General features: G+C 46.2%; 1 protein-coding gene across 7 annotated transcripts in view; it reads right to left on the bottom strand.

Annotated features, from left to right (window-relative positions):
• The window catches only part of KCNQ2 (potassium voltage-gated channel subfamily Q member 2), a 126,622-nt gene that overhangs the window by 60,887 nt on the left and 42,697 nt on the right, over nucleotides 1–23,038 (bottom strand). For all 7 annotated transcript variants that reach the window (XM_075011507.1, XM_075011506.1, XM_075011508.1 and 4 more), the window contains exons 2-5: nucleotides 16,155–16,245; nucleotides 12,078–12,204; nucleotides 6,113–6,288; nucleotides 3,067–3,192 (exon numbers count right to left, since the gene is read on the bottom strand). In XM_075011507.1, coding sequence (XP_074867608.1) covers nucleotides 3,067–3,192; nucleotides 6,113–6,288; nucleotides 12,078–12,204; nucleotides 16,155–16,245 — 520 coding nt within the window. The remainder of the gene's footprint in view (nucleotides 1–3,066; nucleotides 3,193–6,112; nucleotides 6,289–12,077; nucleotides 12,205–16,154; nucleotides 16,246–23,038) is intronic.

Raw genomic sequence — 23,038 nt, 5'->3', positions numbered from 1 at the left:
AGCCCTGGAGGGGAGATAGCCTCAGGTTCAGACATACAGACACAGCCCTGCACGGATACAATTTTACTTCTGTGGATACATATCCATATCCACTGAACAGCGGGACCCTCCCAGGAACTGCAGCAGTGAAAAGAGCAGCATGTTGGGCCTCCGTTTCCAGGAGCCAGTGTCCCATGGCAACAGCTCCTCCTATATGGCTTGTCCTGCCCCCTGCCCTGCTCACTGGGGCTGGCACCAGGCTCGCCAGCAGCTGTCCCTGGTCAAGCCCTTGTGTTCAAGCAGCGTGCATGCCACCCCCCATAGGAGACGCAGGCACAGGAGGCAGAGCTGTGGGCAGTACAGCCATGCCAGGGTCGGTGGCATGGGGAGCTGGCTCTTGGGAACAGCCAACCCATGCTCTGCTCTTCTCACTGCTGCGGTTCCCAGGAAAGCCCTGGGGTTCCCTGGATACCAGGGATATAAATTTGTACCTGTGCAGGACTCTACATGCAGGGCACTCGACTCACCTAAGAAGTGTCTCACCATCTACACTGCTGTTTATCCCCATGCTAGCTGGACATGCACTGTCTGTACTCTGCCTGCCACCATGCACGGAAACCTGCCCTCAGGCACCTTTGAAAAGCCTGTTCTTTGTCTTCCCATGACTATGGTCAAGTTTTGGAGGTGGGTGGAATAATAACAGCAGAACTTGTCTCCTGAATGCCCAGTGTTTGAAGATGACAGTAGTGGCACTGGAATAATTTTGGGGGTGGGATGTGCTGAGCTGCACCTCCCACCTTTAGAACGGTTGAGATTGGTTTGCCAACTCTTCTAGACTGGACAGATTGCCGCAATTGTTGTCTAGTATGTCCAGTACAGGAGAGTTGGCAATCCTCACTGGCCCAGGCTGGGGCCACAGCTGGTGGCAGCTGCAGAGCCCTGGCCAGGTGGTGGGACCCAGAGGCTGGCTGCAGAGGCCACAGTGAGACCAGCACCAGTGAGACCCCGAGGGCTGGCACAGCCCATGAGAGTCATGGTTGGTAGGACAATGGACCCTGTGAGGCCAGAGGTTGGTGGGACCCCAGTGTAGGATCCTGGGGGAGCTGGGTGGCAGGACCCCAGGGCCAGCAAAATGTGTCGGTTCAACAGGACCCCACAGGAGCTGCCCCAAGCTGGGACCAGAGCTGGAGGAGCTGGCAGGGGAGCCAGGTGCAAAACCTTGGGGTTCTGTCACACCTTCCTTCCCCCCACCCCCTCTCCGCAGCCCTACTTCCCATGGCTATGAATTATTGAATTATTGTCCAACTCTTACGTGCAGCTTAAGTAAGAAGGCCAGTGAACTCCTCCATGTTATGTGCCTGCATAAGGACAGAGCCCACTCTGGCCCTCCGCACACTGCTTATTCAATAGGAGTGTACTCCAAAGCCCACTGCCCCCAACGGGAATCTTTCCATTGGCCCAACTCCATCACCAAGCTGAGCCCCCCAGTCATTAGCATGAATGACTTAGGTTCCACTGAACTGCACTCATTGCAGAGGACCAAAGCTGGAAGGCAAATCGATCCCAACAAGGCGAACAGCCCCAGGGGCACAGGAATTGCCTGAAGCAAAAGGGACCCTTATGAGTGAGGAAAGTTCGTTGAGGGATGATACAGAGACAGGATGACAAGAAGAAACATGAGTAATCATACTTAGCACTTCCAGGCAGCTTGAGGCATTCAAAGCACTTCACAAAAAATGAGTTCTCTTCTCTGTTGCCCTCAGGTAAGATAATTAGTTAACTCATCTTGGTCATCCCTCTGTTAATCAGGAGAGTATCTTTATCCTATATTACCGGTGGGAAAGCTGAAGCACAGAAAAGTTAAGAGACGTGCCCAAAGCCACACGGTACGCTGGCTCAGAGTTTTGATTGAAAGGCAAGAGTTCCCGACTCTTTGCTCAGTGGGACGGATGTCCAATCAGTAGCCACTAGCCACATGTGGCTCTCTCAGAAATCATGGTATGCTAAAAATGTGATGATTTCTGTTGATTAAAACCAATGTTGAAGCATTCTGTTGGAGAGTCACTCAAAATTATTTACATTTTGGCTATGTCTACACTAGCCCCCCCCCCCCCCCCCCGCAAAAGGGGGATGCTAATGAGACACTTCGTGATATGCTAATGAGGTGCTGAAATGAATATGCAGTGCCTCATTAGCATAGCGGCGTCTGTGGCACTTCGAAAGTGCCGCTTTCTATCTTGCGCGGCTCATCTACACGGGGTTCTTTTCAAAAGGACCCCGCACACTTCAAAATCTCCTCAGGAAGTTCAAAGGTTAGGAATAAGGAGATTTCAAAGCATGTGGGATCCTTTTGAAAACAACCCTGAGTAAATGAGCAGTGGGTGAGCAAAAGTGGCACATTCGAAGTGCTGCAGTCACCATTATGCTAATGAGGTGCTGCACGGTCATTGCAGCACCTCATTAGCATATCCTGAAGTGTCTCATTAGCATCCCCCTTCCGAAAGGGGGAGGAGGCTAGTGCAGACACAGCCTTTTAGATTAATGCAGCTGGTTCGCTAGAGCAGGGGTTACTGGTTGGACAGCAATCCCAATGGCACAAAACTAGCATAGGGCTAGTCTGACTGGATTTCCATTCCATCGCGTGATTGTACATGGTGACATCTGTGAAGTACCCACACTGGGAGAGCTTCTGAGTGACATTTCCAATAGTCCACACTTCATTTTATCATGATGAACCTCCTGCCTGCAGAGCTGGACACAGATCCTGTCAGCACACCACTAAAAAAAGCAACATGTTGGTCAGCTGGTGCCGAAGTTGCAATGATGAAACTGTCCACCCCTAGTCCTGGGAGCAGTGGTGCATCTGCTGTATCTGCCCAGGATCTGGCTATCTCCTGGAACTGAGAGCGTGGAGAAATCTCTAAGGGGAATATTTGTGAGAAGTATTTAAACCGAGTCACCTGAAACCCTTTAATCCTCCCATTCAACACTCGTCAGTCAATTCCTCACATAAGTAATAGAGGGTGGAGGGTTAATGGCCATTTCATTTTAATAGCCAGCAGCTGATGTCTCATGGAAATTACTCACCAAGCCCCACCAGAGTGCATCTGCGTATGTATCAAAGTGCTCGTTTTCTCCTTTCTCGGCCAAGTACACCAGGAAAGAGGCCAGAATGAGGCACAGGAAGCCAATGTACCAGGCAGTAATCAGCTCCTGCAAGACAGTTAAGGAAAAAACTAGAATAAAGGGGTTTCATATTGCACATTTCACCACTGGGGTTTCTGAAGGCAGAACAGGGGTTCAAACCTCAACTTCCCCAAAGATTGTAGGTGTTCAGCTCTGGGGCATGGTTTCAAGATTCTTAGAACTATTACACTAGTACACAGACATGCCAAATGGATCAGGGTTCCACTGTGCTAACAGCAGTGTAAACACATACACAGAGTCCCTGCCCTGAAACACTATCTGAGTAGACAGGACACAGGAAGAATTATTTTTCGCATTTGGAATATTAGGAACTAAGATCACAGACTGTAGGGCCCAGATCCCAAAGACATTTAGAAGCTCAGCTTGAAACTGATTTCTAAGTACCTTTGAGACTTGGTTGAAGTCACATGGAAACTTTATGTTAGAGAGGTGAACAGAACCTAGATCTCCTGGGTCCCAGCCCAGTGGTCTAAACACATTGTCTTCACATTGGAGACCTCCTACAAAGTTTGAATAGGAATCTGAATCTTATCTCCAAATATCATAGAATCATAGAACACTAGAACTGGAAGGGACCTCAAGAAGTCATCAAGTCCACTCCCCTACCCCCACGGCAGGACGAAGCACCATCTATTCTATATCATCCCTGTTAGATATTTATCCTACCTGTTCTTAAATACCTCCAATGATGCAGATTCTAGAACCACCTTGGGCAATTTATTCCAGTCCTTAATCACCCTAACAATGAGGAATTTTTTCCTAATGTCCAACCTAAACCTCCCTTGCTACAATTCAAGCTCATTGCTTCTTGTCCTATCATCAGAGGTCAAGGGGAATAATTTTTCTCCCTCTTCCTTGTTGTACCTTTTCATGTACTGGTATCATGACCCCTCTCAGCCTCTCTTTTTCAAACTAAACAAACTGATTTTTCTTAATCTTCTGTCATAGGTTATGTTTTTAGACCTTCAATCGTTTTAGCTGCTCTTCTCTGGAGTCACTCCAATTTCTCCACCTCTTTCCTAAAATGTGGTGCCCAGAACTGGACACAATACTCCAACTGAGGCCTTTCAGGAGTGCTTGGATCCCAAGATTTTAGTATGTCCTTATTTTGCTAGAAACTTTGCAATAGTTAAATGCTGAACTGGCAAGATCTCAGACAACTTGAGCAGACATTATAAGCTGAGTAGCAATAGCCACACAACCTTACTGGAACTTCCATTACTTCCTTGATTTAACAAAAGCTGTATAAACAATGACCATTCTGATTTGTATAGCCTTGGCTCCAGGACACGTATCTTTGTGTGAACGTTTTCTCACGTTTGGATTTGGGTGGGGCTCATAACCCTGGCCTTTGGTGCAAAGGTTCACATACAAGTGAACCAAAGTCACTGGAAAACATCAAGCTTCATTCACCAAAGCAGAGCCCAAATGGGCTTTTAATCTTCTGATGGAACCTGGGTGGATTCTGTAACATACCAGAAAACTGCTAGGTACTGTACTATATCTGGTTTCCTTGGAAACACTTCGCACAGCTCTAGGTTTAATATTTCACCTGAATGGCAAAGCATCTAATAATGCAAAATCAGAGGGTGCCATCTAATTTTCCTCTATTATTTTTCCACTAAAATAACACAATGTCAAAAAGGTAGCATACTTAACCCACACCTATGGAAAAAGATTTCAATCAACAACCCAAGTTGCAAAATCGAATGTTAAAATTCATCTTATTAAACTGCAATAGGCTGACTCATGCTTTCCTATCTCCCCACAAAAGGGTTGTTCAGAGGCCTTAGGAGTCCGTCACAGCCACCATATCCGCATTTCAGCAAACTGTAGAAGAAAGATAGCATTAACTATGTAGGAAGGTATGGCAGAGATAAATGATGCCCCTTTGAACCCTCACATTTTTGGGTAAAGTTAATACAGGAACAGATTAAAGAAACCAGGTAGACTATAGTTTTCTGGAATTTTTAATAAGCTTTTGATAAATTAATTATGGCTTTTAATGAAAACAAATACATTTCAAGATAAGGGACAAAATAAGGTCATATATTAAGAGACAGGGAAAAAAACACAGTGGTGAAGGACTGCTCCTCAAGGTGAATACTGCAATATGCTAGGGATCGGTTCTGGGGCTGGGAGTAGTTAATATATTTACTAATGATTAGAAGGTGCACATGGTCAAAATAGAGGTATCTTCACATATATAACCCCAAGGGGTAAATTTTCAGACATGCAGTCTCTTTGAAATACAGGTTCAAACTCCATATCTGGCACTCCCTTCCAGCAACATCCCTTGTCCAGCAGGACCAGAGAGCAGACATGGGACCTCAGCTGGGGGAACCCCAGGAGCCCTGCAGTGGGAAGGCAGCTGGGGTGCAGAGCCCTGCAGGCAGCCACAGCCTTGGGGATCCCTGCCTGGCTAGGGGAACCTGGCAGGCCCCTTAGTGGGTAGCAGGCTGGGACACGGAGCCCCACTAGCAGCTGCAGTTGTGGGGCCCCCAGCCATGGGGGGGGTGGCAGCCCTGGTCAGGGGAGCCCTGCAGGAGTGCCCTGCACCACCAGGCAGCCAGCCTGACCTCCTCTTATCTGGCAAATCCCCTGGTCCAGGACCACTCAGGTCCCAAGGGTGCCACATGAGGGAGGTACAACCTGTACATGCTTTATCTAAAGCATCTGCAATGCCCTCAGCATTTAATCACCTATGTATTGGCTACTGCCAGATGCAGCTTAATCAGCCTCCCAGCTCCTGCCATTCATGACTGTGGGTTTGTGCAGGCTCATGAAAAACCCACATGGCTTCTGAAAACAGCCCCTGCAGCAACTGACAAGGGACTTCCCACAAACAATCATCTCACAGGCTGCTAAGGGTTGTGGGATGGGGTGTGGGAGAACCAAAGGAGCTGACAGTACAGTTCTCACTCACCTTGCTGTGAGCATAGACCACAGACCCCAGAAGCTTCCAGGTGCCACCTCTACGGTCCATTCGTATCATGCGCAATATCTGCAGGAACCGCAAACTCCGGAGGGCCGAGGTGGCAAAGACATTCCCTTGGGAGCCTGCCGCCAGCACAGCGATGGAGGCAATCAGCACCATAATGTCTGCAAGCAAGCAGGGCACATGAGGAAGGATTGTGGGGTCCTCACACACTACCATCTCATCCCCTGGGTGGGTTTTTCCAAACCGACACCTCCGGCTCTCCTACCTCTCTGGGTGAGGAGACACCAGGCTGGCCCTACTCTGGGGGGAAACCCTCTCCTCAGGTCTGGAAAGGGCCCCTCACATCTCACCTCTGTTCTCACTCCCCTGATTTGGCTGACTCACTTGGGTGGAAAGAAACAACAGTTTTGGTGCCTTGTCTCTTTGCTATGGACTAACCCTGCTGCCAGTTAAGTGGCAAGTGCTTCTTTCTCATGTGAACCCCTAGAACAGTATCCACACAGGCCCCCAAGTCTCAGGTACCCCACTTCCCTGCTCACTGTTGAGCGGTCTCACTCCCTAGTGGGCCTCCTGATCATCTCCCCCTCTTCCACTTCTTTCCTAGCCATGTGTCCAGGTTATTACAATGCACCCATCTCATGGTAGCTGCAGAGCTGGAGATACAAGAACCAAGATTCCAACATGCTATAACCTGCCCACTAGGAATGGGAATAGAGAGACACAGAGAGAGAGAGAGAGAGATTGAGAGGGAGGGATATTCACAGCAATGGGACACATTCTACTTAATTTGCTTTACCAAATGGTCCTACTATAATAATAATATATGGAGATACACAACTCATTGAGCTGGAAGGGATGAGCCCAGTCCCCTGATCTTTTTTTTTTTTTTCATAATATCTGTTTGCTCCAGACCCTTAGACGTCATCCTTAAGGATTGAATTCACAGCCCTGGGTTAAAGCAGGTCAATGCTCAAACCACTAAGCTATCCCTCCCACCTACTAGTAAAAGGAAACCCTACTATTTCCGTCTCTCTCCCCATCCCTTTTCTATATAAACCCCAGGTTCTATTTTTCTGCACCAGTCATCTGAAGAAGTGGGTCTTACTCATGAAAGCTGATGACCTAATAAATTTGTTAGTCTCTGAGGTGCTGCTGGACTGCTTGCTATTTGTGAAGCTACAAACTAGCACCACTGAACGAGTGAGCACGTGTGTGTGAGTGTGTGTTACAAACATGAGGGATGTGTCTGTCACATCCTATGGAGGAAGTACATGGGTGCGTACAACTAATATTAACCCACATTTGGGTGATTCACTCCATGGTTTGATGAAACTCACATTCTTCTTCTCCTCACACCTCCTCCACCCTCAGAAATGTTGCCAAGATTCCCAAGACTGAATTGTGGCTTGACACACAATGCACATTTCGAGCCTGGAATATGCATATTGGAAGTGCATAAGCAGTAATATAGGATCTTCTTTAGCTATTCAGAGTAGTGTGCTGTTGCTTGTACAGTCCCCTTTGAAAGAGGAGCTCCCACCCTTTCAGGAAAACCTAAGGGCTGTGTTTTTTGAAGGCCTGTTTCAGCTGCTGATGGAGAAAATCTGGGGATGCTGGGGAGGGTACCAGAGATGGAAACAAAGCAAAGCCCAGGTCTCAGTACCCAAGGGCTTGTGGGATTCTGAAAACCTTCACTCAGATCTCACCAGGAATTTGGTGGATGCCACTGATTTTACAAAGGGCTAAACCAAAACCCTGCACACAACCATACACCGTTCTTCCATGGTCAAATGAGGGTTCAAACCCTAATGTCATCGCTTAAGCCCGTCTTTGGAAAGGTCTGGAAACAAACGCATCCTGTCTCTTCCTGCCCACCTCTGACTCCTCCTCGCCCCATAAAAATCAGTTTTGAGCTGAGGCAGCCCCTTCCACGACAGGATCTCAACGAACTTCACAGCTAATACATTAATTAAGGCTCGTAACTCCCTTGTGAGGCAGACAATTACTGGGATATCCATTACATGCGAAGCCAAACGGAGACACACGGTGATGTGTCACTGAATCAGTGGCAGAGACAGACACAGAAACCTGGACCCCTAGCTCCTACTTCTCTCACAGCAGACACAAAGGGCCTGATTCTGAACTACACTTTTAGCATTGCAGCCTCTTCATACCCCTGTTGGCACAGAGGGATGAACAGTTTCTTCCATCTCCCTGCTGCTGCTGCTTCCATTGCTCCATGGTTTTGAGATCAGCTGTTCTGCCCTCCCCACGCAGATTTCTCTTGGGTGCCCTGTTTCCTCACACCAGTTGGTTTTCACCTCTCAGCTTCATGGGGGAGTCTGAGTGTTGGCATTCAGAGGACATGCCCCAAATATGTCCAATGCTTCCTTCTAAGTCTAGTGGAACCAGCTGCAGGCTGGGGATTTCCCCGAGCCCTTTGTGGGTGGTGAAGTCACTCTACCATATGCCCTGAATCTTTGCTAGGCACTTGTTTTTAAAGGGCTCAAGGTTTCTATCTAACATTTTAATAATTCTCCAACTCTCACAGATGTACCTTGGCTCTGAAGTTCTCTCTGAGTTCAAAAGTCTGTTTTGTTTTGGTACTGTTTAGCTTTAATTCATGTCCAGCTGGGTTAAGCAAATGCAGAGGATGCTTCTCCTGTCCTTGTCATCACTTCTTCCTTAAGGTTTCACGGACCAGCACAGTGCTGCCTAAGTAACTGACTTGTTCTACTTCCTAGGTCCTTTTGCCTTCTGATACAACGTTACTGCTTGATGACTGGGTTACCAGGGTATTTGCTCCCGTGTAACTGATTGTGAGCCCTGTTTGGTGCTCTGTTTTTGCCAAGGATTCTGTCTTCATAGCTTTTTGGGCAGTATTGAGGAATCGTATGGTACACAACGCCAAAGCTCAGATCTCTTAAGTGTTTGCCATTTACCCCTGTGTAGTTGGGCCGCCCAGGCAGGGGGATGGTGTAGTGGTTAGGTCCCTGTGTTAGCTGGGAGCCCGGTCACTTACAAATGTCTGTTCCTTCAGTTTGGGGCATGGCCCCGAGAGGCCATTTCCCCCACCTCAGAGGGCTTTTCCTTCAGGGTCTTTCTCTGGATGCCTGGGGGAGAGTTTGGAGGCTGACCCTGTAGGCAGCTCTATCTCAGGTCCTGTCAATGGCAAAACCAGCTCCTGCCCCTTCTCTGGTCAGCCCCTAACTGAGCCAAGTTCCTTCCTTTTATTCTCCCTCCAGGCCTAGCATTGGCTGCAGGTAAAAAGGGGTGGGGCTAATTGGGAAAAAGGCCTTGTTTTGACACTCCACTACCAGGCCCTCCTCTCGCTCCCTCACATTCTGCTATTCCAGTGTTTGTGTGCTAATACAATTCTTCATTCTCCAGTCTATGCTAATGCAGCACAGATATAATTCAGCCCTGTTTCACACCTGCACCCCTGCTGTTCTCTGGCTGTCCACCCATCCAGTGCTTTTTGCATTGCTGTACAGCAGTGTTTCTTAAACTTTTTGATACCACAGAACACAAAACAATAATAAGTCTTGTGGCATCTGATGAAGCGGGTCTTTGCCCACGAAAGCTTATGCTCCAAAATATCTGTTAGTCTATAAGGTGCCACAAGACTTCTTGTTATTCTCGAAGCTCCAGACGAACACAGCTACCTCTCTGATACTTAAAACAATAATAGTTTCTCGTGCAGAACACCTGTGAAAAAGTTGTCATCAGACCAAATAAAACCCAAACTTCACTCGTTGATGGAACTGGTTCCCCAGCAGTAGTATTTTCACTCACATCTGGCTCTTTACAAAAGAAATGTAACTGAGGGTGTTTACTCATATCAGCGCAAATAATAAATTCAATAAATCATCACACGCCACACTCTAGCATCAGGCAGCTCATTGACAGTGTATCTGCCATGCTGGCACAGCGCACATTGTTGCTAGCTGCCACGCTGACATATAGATAGGAGAGGAAGATTAGAGGAGAGTGGAGCCTAGCACAATCTTAGTCAACCTGGCTGTGTTGCCAGACGACTACCGCTCTCGAGAGACGTGGACGTAAAACTAGGTTGCAGGATTTTCCAGTGCTGTTATTGTAAAACGGTTATTTTTCCAAACGCTCGTGGCACCAGCCGCGAAATTGTTCACAGAATGCCAACGTTCCGTGGCGCATAGTTTAAGCAACACTGCCATAGAGAGGCTTGAGGATGTTGATGACTTCAGCAGGAATTCTGCGAGACTGAAGAATAGTCTACAACCTACGCCCACACCAGCTGTCAAATGACTTTTGAAAGCCAATGGGGTTGAAAATCTGAGGAGCCTGACATTCTCTGTGTTGGTCTTTGATGGCCCTTACTGTGACCGTCTGATCTATGTGGGATCAATCGTGTCTGAATTCAACCTACTCTTCCCTAACCTCTGCATCTACTGCCTCCCTTATAGCATCTTCCTACAGATCATGCAAGGTCAGCAGTAATCTCTGCTGAGCAGCCACTGTTACTTGAATGGCAGCATGGGCTCGTTTCCATAGCTGTGGATTTGGGGCTTGTTTGGTTTCTGTTGTTGTTTTTTAATGAGATGAGGTGATTGGCCATGAGCCCCTCCTTTCTCCCTATCTGAGTGTGGGATAAGCGGCCAGAGCCCCTCCTATCTGAGTGTGGGATAAGCGGCCAGAGCACTTGACTTCGTGCCATTCTCAGGCTGCTCTAACCATACCCAAGATGGGGCAGGGCCCTGTACAAGCCCAGAACTTGAAGAGCGCAGAAGTGGGTTGCAGCAGCTTTTGTTCCCTCTTCCATCCCTGCAAGAGGAGTAGATCAGAATCAGGCCCAGGCATATATACAATAAGCCAGTATGCTCCATGGTGGGCCCATTGTCTTCGAGCTCCCTGTAGGGCCTGGATACCAATAACTTGTACTCCTCCCAAGAAGGCCAGTGAACAAATAAGATAGAGACCTTGATCCTGAGACCTTGGTAGCAGGACTGGCAGGGCTCACAAGCCTAGCTGCAAAGCTGGTTGGTTGCCTGTTCAAGTAACATTTATATGTTCTCCCAAAGTACAGACAGTTGAGCTGCCAGCCTGAGCTGCCAGCCCACAAGACCCTTATCCCACTCTTGTACACTCTCAGCAGTACAGGTTGAACCTCTCTAGTCTGGCACCCTCGGGACCTGACTGGTGCTGAACAAGCGATTTGCCAGACCACAGTAGGCCAGAATTGTCTAGCAGCATTACCAACCCTTCCACTGCTTACTGGGCTCTTAGAAGACATGAAGTGGTGAATTACAACTAAATAACAGCACAGAACACTGAGTGCCAGGACTGGTGGCTGTAAATACACTTTATGTGACCACAAAAAACTGGGACGCACCCATGGTAAGTGGTTGTCTGGCTAACTAACATCAGACTGGATTATGCATGTTGTCAGATGAGACATAGCTGGATTAGAGAGTTCAACCTGACACCATCCATCACACACACTCCTGACACCAAAATTCCACGTGACGGACTCAACTTTCCCATCTGTTTTCATAGGCACAAGATCTTCCGGTCTACCTACATAGTAATAGAACATTCCACAGTACACATTGAACCTCTCTAGTCCAGCACTGCCAGGACCTGACACGTGCCATACCAGAGAATTTGCCAGCACACAGGGTCAATATTACCAAGCACATTACTAACACTGCCACTGCTGACTGGGCTCCTAGAAGTCATTTACGGGTAAATTACTGCCAAATAACACAGAACGCTAAGAGCCAGGACTGGTGGCTGGAAACAAACTTTATGGGACCGTGGGAAACTTGGCCACACCCGTGATAAATGGTCATCAGCTAATTAAAATTATGACAGATTACAGATTTTGCTGGACTAGAGAGTGCCAGATTAAAGAGGTTCAACCTGTAGCTGCTACCATCCATCTCACACACTCCTTGGAAGCAGTTCTTACCAATGACACAGAAGGGTTTGCGGGCAAATTTTAACCTTCCCCTCCAGCCCCGATATCGACAGCAGCAGCCTGCAGCCCAGATTCTCACAAAGTATTCCACACCAAACACCACGATGGTGACTATTTCCTGCACAGGAGACAAGACAATTAGTCCAAGAAGGCAGCACAGGGAAGAAACTGATGCAGATTCAATGTAGAGGACTGGGACAGTTTCTACTAATAAAGTACATTTTGTTCTTTGCTGTTACAATCCTTTCAGAGGAGAACTTTCACCCTGACCAAAGCATGGAATCACACCCTAAAACTGAGAGCTTGACCTTGACTTCCAACAGCACCAAAGATTGTGATGAACAATTGAGACTAATTACTAAAGGTAGGTCTAGATCCACCTCCAGCTTCCAAATACCTCCAAAATATGCAGGGAGGGGCTGTTAGGAGATGCTTTGGCCCATCCCTATTTTAAAAATTTCTCCCCCATTACAAGGTTGATCTTTCCCTTGGCAAGACTGTTTTACCTCTGCAAGGAGACAGAAGTTTAACTCTGTCCAAGAACTGGTGGCTTCCTATTTTTTGTCCCTATTGATGGACTTCAGGGCTCAAGGGAGATAGCGGGCAAAAGAAAATGATGAGCCAGATTTTTTTAAAGTGTGTTCCTTTGGGCACTGAGCAACCCTGAAACATCTGGAGACAGGGGACACAGGGGGAGCAGCTGGAGGCAGAGCACGTCACACTTTTTTTAGATGCTGACACAGACCCAGGCCAGCCGGCTGCCACACAATTATGGAAAGTAGATATGCTGGGCTCTGGGTAAACAGCTTACTCTTCCCTGAGTACCATTTGGATGCTGCAAAGCAGGCAGGGCAAAGCCAGCCCACTGCCCAGGCTCCCCCACCCCCCGCCACTCCCTGCAGCCTAGTGAGAGAGGCTCCTGGACTCAGGGACCAACTGATTTCTTGGGACAGTAATAAGGAAATAGGGGTGGGGTTGTAGGTCATAGGTTTAAAATGAGGGAACCAGAAGGGTACTCCAAGCAGAGACAGCGCCCACTGCTCCTTGAAGCCATCTACGGAGCCAGCGGACACCGCCCAGAGGAACTTTGCCCAGATGTGTGACACAAAGGAGCAGCAGAAATAGGTCCCACAGTCGCAGAGCATGTCCCTGTCCAGCATCCTCCTCCTGGTGTTACAGATGGCCCCTTTGGTGCAGGCCAGGAGGAGGTGGACGAGGAGGTCCCACAACTGAGTGTAAACAAACAGGTGAGGGGAAAAGTGCAGCCAGAACCTCATGAGAAGGTTCTGGAGGAGCCAGAACGGGGTCTGCAACTGGTGAACTCAAGGTAGGCACGCACCAGGCTCCCCCTCACGCCGCAGAAAAGGCAGGCTTGGAGGATGTCTGTGAACTGTGTGAGGTACACGCCTGTGCTTATGGCTCCAAGAAAGTGTCATCAACTGATAGTCCCAGCGGGCCATGGGACCTGGGCCAAGTCTATTGCAGCACAATCAAGCAAGCACCTGGAGCTAATTAAGAGCTTGCCAGAAGCAGTGGACCAATCTGTGCACCTGCAGCCCATTAAGGCCTGCTGGGGTTTGTTTAAAAGGTTTTCCTGAGGGAGGGCAGGAGCCCAAGGTCTGAGAGGGAGAAGCTGCAGTGGATGAGAGCTGAGGACTGGGAGTAAGACAGAGTACTGTGGAGGAGCAGGACAAACTCACTCAGGCACCAGAGGAAAGGAACTGGGAGGGAGTGTTTGGGAAGTACGCCAAGAAAGAAGCTGCCAGACTGGGAGTAGAGGAAACCCTGCCTGGGGTCCTAGGCTGCAACCCTGGAGTGGAGGGTGGGCCTGGGGTTCCCCCCAACCCTCCCCACACCACTCCACAGAGGCCCTCTGGGAGGTAAAACTAGGACTATGGAGGTGTTTTTGCCCCACGCTATGGGCTAACCTATGATGAGGCTGGCTCAGTAGGCTGTGACCCTCGTCTCTAGTAAAGAGAAAGAGGCTGTGTTGAGGGACACAGTAAGGCTCTGAGGCAAACACTCATCCCCCCAGAAGTGTAGGGCCCTCAAGACATGGCCAGAGCTTTGCCACAACGCTGAACTGGGAGTTGAGTTCTTTGGAAAATCTGGCCCAACTGTTGGTGCTGAACAATTGAAAATCTGGCCCTAGGCCTCTTGGAAAGCCCGGACCTCTGTTCTTCTCAGTCTGTGCGTAGGTTTCCAAACTCAAAGGGGTTAACCCAAACTATCGGAAAATCCCCACCTATATGTCTGAGTTCCTACCGTGTTCCAGCTGCCTTCTGCCTTGCCAGCTGAGGCACTTTGTTATCAACCGCCCATTTGTACCCACAGGCAGTTGCTTTTCCCCCCCGCGCCCATCACAAAGATACAGAGGGACTGAGTCTACTGCACTGCAGAGCGGTGCTCACTGTCCATCTGTTTTGTTCTCTCTGATTTCTTCATGCACAGCCTTCCCCTCCCGTGGGCTGATGCTGAGTCTCACAGCGCCCTCATTAAGCTTTCGCTAGCTACCAGTATCTGGTTGATGTGTGGAGTGGGAGCGGAGGAAGGGAAAGGCACAGACAGGGAAACGCAGTGAGTTCTGGGAGCTCTATGAAGTAAGTATCTGTGCCGACAGCAATTCTGCTCGCTATCACTCAGCAGGTTACCAGAAGCCACTTTCTCGGTGTAAGGAATGCCAAGCTATTTAAGCAGTAAAATCATGTGGCTTGATGTCAGCTCAAATAAATGCAGAAATATACAGCATAGGGAAGGGAGTCAACCACCCAACCTGATTCTGATGTGGCACAATATCAACTGAGCCGCTGAGGGGCACCTTTTTAAAGGGGCATCAAATCAACGTCTGAACAGAGGTCCTCAATGCTACTGGATTTTCCAATTGCAAAGAAACACACACATTGAACATGCACAAATTCAGGGTTTTTTTAAGTCATCTGTCAGACTGGGGCTATACTCTTTCCTTGTTTACACTGGAGCAAATGGAGAAGAATTCAGATTTACAGCCAATATAAATAATACCCTAAACTCTTTCATACCCAGCATTCTATCATCCATAACTCTCTAATAACTGGCATTTTAATTATAAGTACATTTTAGTTACATTTTCCATAAGTACTGTAGAATGAAAATAAATACAAATAAATACAGTATAAGTTTACGGTGTACAATATTATTGTTGGTGGTAAATAAAGTACTCTGCATATATTTTTGTTTATTTCTTAATATCTAATCTTGTTTTTCTTTGGTATTATGCACTGCTATGTACACCTCTCTATTATGCAGAATATTTGAATATCTGGCAACCTCCCAGGCCTGGGGCTGCCCAATATGAAAGAGTTTACTGTAATTGATTTTAGCCCTGTGAGTGCAGGCTAAACACAATACTATTGTTACCCAGACCAGAAACAGAGACAAGCACAATAGAAATTATTCAAAATGACCCAGTTAGACAAGGAGTCATATTTGTCTTTCACCTTAACAGAGAGTGGTTTTAGGTAGGTGTTCAGCATTTTTACAGATTAATTAAAAAACTCCCCAGTCCTTCCAAGGGCTGGTAGGCACTTGCTTTTAAAGATGTACATGGTTTGGCATGGAAAGCATGTCAAAGCCAGACAAATGTTTGCACAGAGAGAAAATACTTATCCCTCATCCAAAGGCGGAATCTCTCCAAGCCCCAGAGACATCTTAGTATAGTATAGTAAAGTATGTCTACATTTCCACTTGACCAATGAAACATTTGTCATTCAGGGGTGCTTGAATCAAAGTTTTGCTGATGAAAGTGAATGCTGCTTTGTTGGCCAGAACACTCTCCTGTCAACAGAGCGAAACCACCTCAGATGCATGTACATATTTTGTTGGTAAAAGTGCAGACAAATAGCATTCATGCAAGCTGACTTTTAGCAACGAGGCTGTGCTGATGCAGCCTTGTTACTAAAAACTGCATAGCATAGACATAGTCACAGTGTCTGATACATCCATCCTCAACATCAAATGCCTGCCATGTTTGAAAAGCCTAATATCATTTCTTTCTTGCTCATGCTCTCACATTTGCAATTTCCAACTTACCAGTATGTAAAGGGCCCCTTCAGAGCTATTCTGATATTCATCAATGGTTGAAAAGACGGATAGTACCAGGCAGGAGAAAACTAGTAGAAAACTGTATGACACAAAGAAAAAAAGAGAAATAATAATGCCAATCTTCAGAGTATAAATTCTGAGTAGTTCATCGATCTATTTAACCTATGTCACTTTCCAAATAATGCTATTTTAATAGTACCGTCCCTCTTAATAAAACGGGTCTCTAACAGTGATCTGTGCTCCCCAGGCATTCTAAAATGGATAAGTCATTGATGAAAGCCCATAGTTTGTTGCAAGCATGAAATCTGAGCCGAATGTACTGCCACAAAATCTAATCATGGTTCTCATGTAACTGCTATTAGAGAAGTGTGTGCACTGGGTCATAGAGTCAGAGAATCCCAGGGCTGCAAGAGACCTCAGGAGGTCATCGAGTCCAGCCCCCTGCCCAAAGCAGGACCAACACCAACTAAGTCATCCCAGCTACCCCTTTGTCAAGCTGGGACTTAAAAAACCCCTGGGACAGGTCATTTCCCACTTATTTCAATTTACTTGATCAAATGAAATTGTTGAAAGTTCTGACAGCAACTGCATGGAAAATAAGCACATAGCACCACCACTGTAGATGCAAGGCAAATATATTTCCGTCATAATTACATACTCCTGCACGACTCCTCGGTTATTATATTACTCAGCCAGTAATTCAAAATTGCTGCTGTGTCATTTGCTGTTGTTAGCTCTCCAAAGAGAACTTTGGTTAAGCAAACAAAAGAAATTAAGTAAGTTAACTTATCTTTTAGGCCAAATGAGCCTGTGCAGAAGGGCAAATTTGGCTCTTAGGATTCAGTTCTGTTCTCAGTTATACCAGCATAGATCCAGTTTCCTACCCCTGGAGTGAATGGAATAACTCCACCTTCACACCAGCCTCAGACGGAGCAGACTATGGTCCTCGACTGAGCTCTGTATAGCTCAATATTTATAGCATGTGGTGAACAGGTTTGGGTGGGACTTATTCCTTGAACTCAATTCAATTTTTCCCTATGTTTGCACACCAGCAAAAAGAAAGCAATGGTTAGTATGCACAAAATACTACTGAAAATATTATAGTGCCATTATATAATTCAAATGTATACACGCACTAAGAATAATGCGTTCAGGCCTAGGCACCCCATACCAAAATAGGCACACCGGAAATAGATGTCCAGAAATGAGAGACGAAAATATGAATGACATGAAAAGATGCCTAGTTACTGAAAAAGATTAAGGCCACTTAGTTTAGAGAGGAGGCTAATACAAAGGGATGACCTAATGGAGGCATATGATATAAACACTGGAGGAAAAGTAAATCAGGTGTTCCTATTTACCTGTTTGCAGATCACCAGCAGAAAGGGCTATGCAGTTAAACTCACTTGCAACTAATTTGATATTGAAGGAGACCATTATAAATATGATGCAAACTTAACCTGTAGAATCCACAAAATACTACTGAAAATATTACAGTGCCATTATATAACTCAATTGTACACCCTCACTAAGAATCATATGTTCGGGCCTGGGCACTCCCTACAATATTTACTAAGGCCAGCGGTTTTATAGGGTTCAAAGATTAGATTTGCATCTGCAAAATGGGATCGTACATTTAAATTGCTCAAGATAACAATATAATGGGTGTCAATCTTCACAGATCAGGAGAAAAGCAAAATAGTAACTGAAGAGAGTCACAAAGAAATTTCTGTAGGACAGATTACTTTATAATTGTCCAGTACTTTGGAATTTAAAACAACTAGTCTTGGCCACCATCAGAGACGGACTATTCTATGTTAGGGTTCTCTACTGCTAATAATACCTGGGCACCGACTATTTGGAAGGCTGAATATTGGATTCCACTTTCATGGCTCTGATCTGGCAGGGCAGTTCTTGTGTTCCTGTGATGGAAAAGGATTCAGCCTTCCTCCCTTCCAAAATAGCTGCCTCTCCTTTGCAGCCTCCCATTAACATTAAAGGGAACCATGTGGCTGAACCCTCGCCTGTCACACTGAATATTTAACACCTAAGGTTACTTTAACACACATCTCTTGTTTGCTTTTCACTGGGGAGCGAACTTTCTGTCTGGGAAAATGAAGAATCAATCTCACTGTGTGGCAGCAGGCTTGGTGTTCTGCCTCAAGGAGGAGGCAGAGGAGAGAAGGACTAGACAAAAGATGGAGGAACCTTGCCCTAGAGATGTCACAATGTGTTAACCCCATTGATACAGCCTCACAAACACGGGGAAACAAAAGGGATGGGATCAAAACATTAAAAGCACTGGGAGAGTCAGGGAGGGGGGCAAAACACACAATCCACTTTCAGGCTAAGACATTAGTAAGCCACTAATAATCCAATAGCATTTAATGGCAACCTCCTGCCTTGCATGATCAGTACACATTGGCAGGTCAGAATTAATGCAGACATCACAAATACCCTGCCAGCCCTTTCAGGAGAAAATTTCACCATAATCCAATTCCCCCAAGCCCAGCCCTTTGGGGTTTCCCTTTGGCCATTCTTTCCTCTATGCCAGTGTTTCTTAAAGTTTTTGAGACCAGGGAACACAAAACAATATTTTTTTTAATTGCAGAATACCTATGAAAAAAATTGTTGTCAGACCAAAACCAAAATCTATCAGCAACACATAGAGCAAAACCAAAATCGAGTGTTTTAATCCGGCATCATAGCAATAAAGAAGTAACACTGTATCTGATTTTTAAGAACAGAGAATATAGACCATCAGCCTATGATCTCGAAAAGGTTTCAGATGCTCACGGCTCTCCTGTGAGTTGTTCATGGAACACCAGTGTTCCATAGAACATAGTTTAAGCATCTGCGCAAACCCTCAAGGATGGCAAAAGTGCCATGAAATACCCAGCCACAACAGAACAGGTTAAAAAAAAAAAGAATATCTGACCACAGCAGCGTCTTCCCAAAGAGCTATCAGCAGGAGAAAGCCTCGTCAAGGCACAGGAAGTATATTTTAGGTCACGCTTCTTTTTCTGCACATGCTGAAATTTTATTTGGCTGGGAGGAACTGTATTATAGCTGACAAAGGAGAGACAAGTAATAGAGATAGCTGTGTTAGTCTGTACTCCAACAAAACAAAACAGCAGAAATGTAGCACTTTAAAGACTAACAAAATGATTTATTCGGTGGCAAGCTTTTGTGGGACAGAACCACTTCTTCAGATAAATCTAATTTCCAATACAGACTGACATTTATAAGTACAGTGGACCAAAAAAATTGCAATAAAAGCTGACAAATCAAGTACATAGTATACAATGGAGTTTTAGGATTGTCACAGTTCAGCATCTCTAGTGATACTAGCCAAGAGTCCTACATCAAAATCCAAGCCTGTAACTACTGGAGACCATTTCCCCCTTTAACATTCATTGAAGATGTAAGTGTACCAGCAAAAATCTCTATTTGTCCAGTACCTAATACAGTGTGGAGCCCTTCGTCACTACCACAATAAATACAATTAATCAATAAATCAATTAATTAAATTAACAAGTGTAAAAGCAGCATCTGGGGGCACAGCCTAGAAATGCTAAAACCCACGGCAAAATTCACATTTACTTTAATGAGACCTGGACGTGGTCTTTTGACTCTCAATGAGCCTAGCCAATGAGATATATTGGGAATGTTCAAGGAATGAGGCTGCAGATACAGCCCTGTCAATAAAGCAGTTTCATGATTCCTCCTACCCATCTCACATGCAATGGCAATGAAGGTCGACAGATATCACATTGGCTTCACTAGGACTCTTGTTCCGAATGCAATTAATCACTTCTGAAAATCCCAACCCATCAGGCTTCTCTGAGATGGGCAGTCCTGAGATAACGAGCATTTTACACCCAGCTTCCAGCTTAGACTCAGCCCACAGCAGTGAGAATTATTATCAAGTGAGTAGTACAGTGGCTCTTTGCTGGCCTACGGGAAACAAGGTGGTCTAATCCCTCGTCATCAAAGGCCTGTGATTCCAAAGTCTACTCTCAGAATCATCATCCCCATGAACAATCACAAGGATTAGCAGGGCTCTAGTTCCAGCAATCTTGTCATCCACAGATCCATGTATAAAGCCAGGACTTCAGTCTCCAAGACTGGTGGTTTTACACTTTTTTTCACCAACCAGATGCACTAAAACCAATTAAAAGACAGAAAAAGAATGACCCTGACTCTCTTACCGAAGGTCATAATGAAATCTTAGGCTATCAGGAAGTCTGAGATGCCCTTGTTAAGAATGTACCTGGCATCAAATCACAACCAAGCAGGTATCAGTCAGGCGGTAGCAACAAGAACCTGTGCCTGTGGATGCTCAACATAAACTGTCTTGTGGCCAAACAAAAATAAGGAGAAGTCCTGTGGCATCTTACAGACTAACAGATTTTTTGGAGCACAAGCTTTCGTGGGCAAAGACGAAAGGGAGGAAGGGAAACCAGTGGATTACTCAGAGCTGACAATTGGAAAATAAACATAATGCTGCAGAGCTGGGAAGGGTAACACGCAAGGGTCAGCACAGAGGGCCAGTTTCTGAGTTAACTGGACGTTGGCATGATGGGCCTGACTTGGATACTCCAGCTGCATTCTGATGTTTAGGAACACAGTTCCCATAATCCCAGTGTATTCCCTGTGCCGCAGTGAAGGGGTGACGTGCAACAAGCACGCACGGGACTGGAGAGGAGCTTAGTGCCCTGGGCTTGCCTTCGGCGAGTCAGTTGGGTTTTAACGATTGCCACCACCTACGTTTGTTTACTGCATTGGGTCCATTAAGGGCACTGGAAACAAGCAGCCCCATGGAACTCTGGGAAACCAGCAAGCTCATATGTCTCAAAAAGATTCCAGAAACCCTCCATTCATTACAAGTTCTTGTAACATTTTCAACAGATTGTGCTCGTTGGGTTCTGCTATGAACCACGTGGAGCCAGATCTGTCATTCTGATATCAATTACTAATCACTGGTGCTGGCCTCTGGCTCGGTTCCAGATAAGGGCAGGAAGTGCATCAGATTCATCACCTTGCTGAATACCACCTGGGCTGACGGCACTTCACAGGGCAAGCACTCACAGCTCCAAGAGTACACACCAATGCTTTGCCTCAGTGAGAAAGGAGCATCCAGACCACCATGACCCAACGCATGATTGTTAAAAGGCAGGTCAGATGAACACAGTCTAAGTGACACTCCATACCCCAACTCAAGTCTCGTCTGACCTTGGAGGTGAAGCTTAGGGGCTTGCAACAAGCCAAAATCCTCCATTCTCATGGGGTCTTTTCATCCCTATGTCCTAACCAGAAAACTCATGTCCTGAGAAGTGCTTTAATGAAGGTGCACAGGCTCTTAAAGGAAGGACCCATAGTAGAGCCCCTGGCCCGCAGTGCTTCTGGACACCCAGGTCTGATGCCTTTTCTCGGTTGCTTCTATCCCCAACCAGCTGAGGTCGGAAGCACAGTGGAGGGACCCTCTCTTCTGGGGCTGAAATGCTGTGGGAGAGAATTGCGCAGCACTGATTTTTAAATTAAGAAGCAGCAGTATTGTCAGGCTACGGTGAACAGCAATGCGATCCTTGTAGCCAGATAAATTCCATGATAATCCCCCACCCACTTCAAACATGCCATGGAGCCAACCCAAGGGCCAAAGCAGAGCAATCCCTCAGCGGGTAATAGCTTCCTCACAGTACCTGAGCTATTTCAGAAGAGTTGGAGTTTGCCAGGAGATGTACAGCTCTTCATATCTTTCACATTGGTCAAACTCCTTGAAATAACAGATTACAACAGCATCACCAACAAGCATTAATGAGTGAATCAGCCAGATCTGTTCCCAGCCTGGCCTAGATTTTGCTGCAAAGACCTACTTTGCAGTGAGAAAGAAAGAGAAACAAGAAAAGAAAGAAAGAAGTTACATGGCCTGGCTAGTGAGCAAGGGGGTGGGTTACAGCAGTGTTTCTCAACCCTTTTTATTAAGTACTCCTTTTCTCAAAAAAAAAAAAAAAAAAGTAGTCCTGGACTTATCTCATGTACCCTAAGGGTACACATACTGCTGGCTGAGAAACATGGTCCTAAGGTAATCTGAGGTTTTGAAACAAGCACCATTTTACCTCTCGAGATTACTGCACACTTTTCATGAGTCAATTTGTTTTGTGTACCACCAAGTTAAACCTCACTTAAAAACTACCTACTTACAAAAACATGCAAAAATATCACAGAAGAGTACTACTGAAAACTTGTATCAGGGAGGTAGCCGTGTTAGTCTGTAGCTTTGAGAACAAGAAGAAGAAGTCTTGTGGCACGTTATAGACTAACAGATATTTTGGAGCATAAGCTTTCGTGGGCAAAGACCTGCTTCATCAGATGCATGAGTGGTGGGGGTGGCTTCAGAGGGGTATTTAAAGAATGGGGTCCCAGTAAGAGAAAACTTGCTGACTTTCCACCATCTTATCATCAAATAAATGACTTGGAATAGAAATACCGTACTTACATTTCAGTCCAAGGCATATGAAGCAATAGAAACAAGTCATTGTCTGAATGACCTTTTAGAGTGCGCTGACTTTACTGAACAACAAGAAGCTCCAAAATAAGGTGCCACAGGTGGTCTTGTTGTTCTCAGAGATACAGACTAACCCAGCGACCTCTCTGATACTTGACTTTACTGGTGTTTTTTATGTAGGCTGTTGTGAAACTAGGCAAATATCTAGACGAGCTGATGTACGTGCTGATACAAGCACCCACACTACCATTTTAACCACCTACCGCAGCCATCAATGCTGGACCGAGGAATACGGCAGCTGTTAGCCCCAGGGAGAAAAGATTGCGGTGGCCCATTGCAATGGCATTTTGTAAGCAATAGTTGT

Source organism: Carettochelys insculpta, chromosome 17 (assembly GCF_033958435.1).
Source record: "Carettochelys insculpta isolate YL-2023 chromosome 17, ASM3395843v1, whole genome shotgun sequence".
In the NCBI taxonomy this organism is placed as follows: Eukaryota; Metazoa; Chordata; order Testudines; family Carettochelyidae; genus Carettochelys; species Carettochelys insculpta.
The sequence above is the reverse complement of the archived record's forward strand: the minus strand, read 5'-3'. Positions and strand labels throughout refer to the sequence as shown.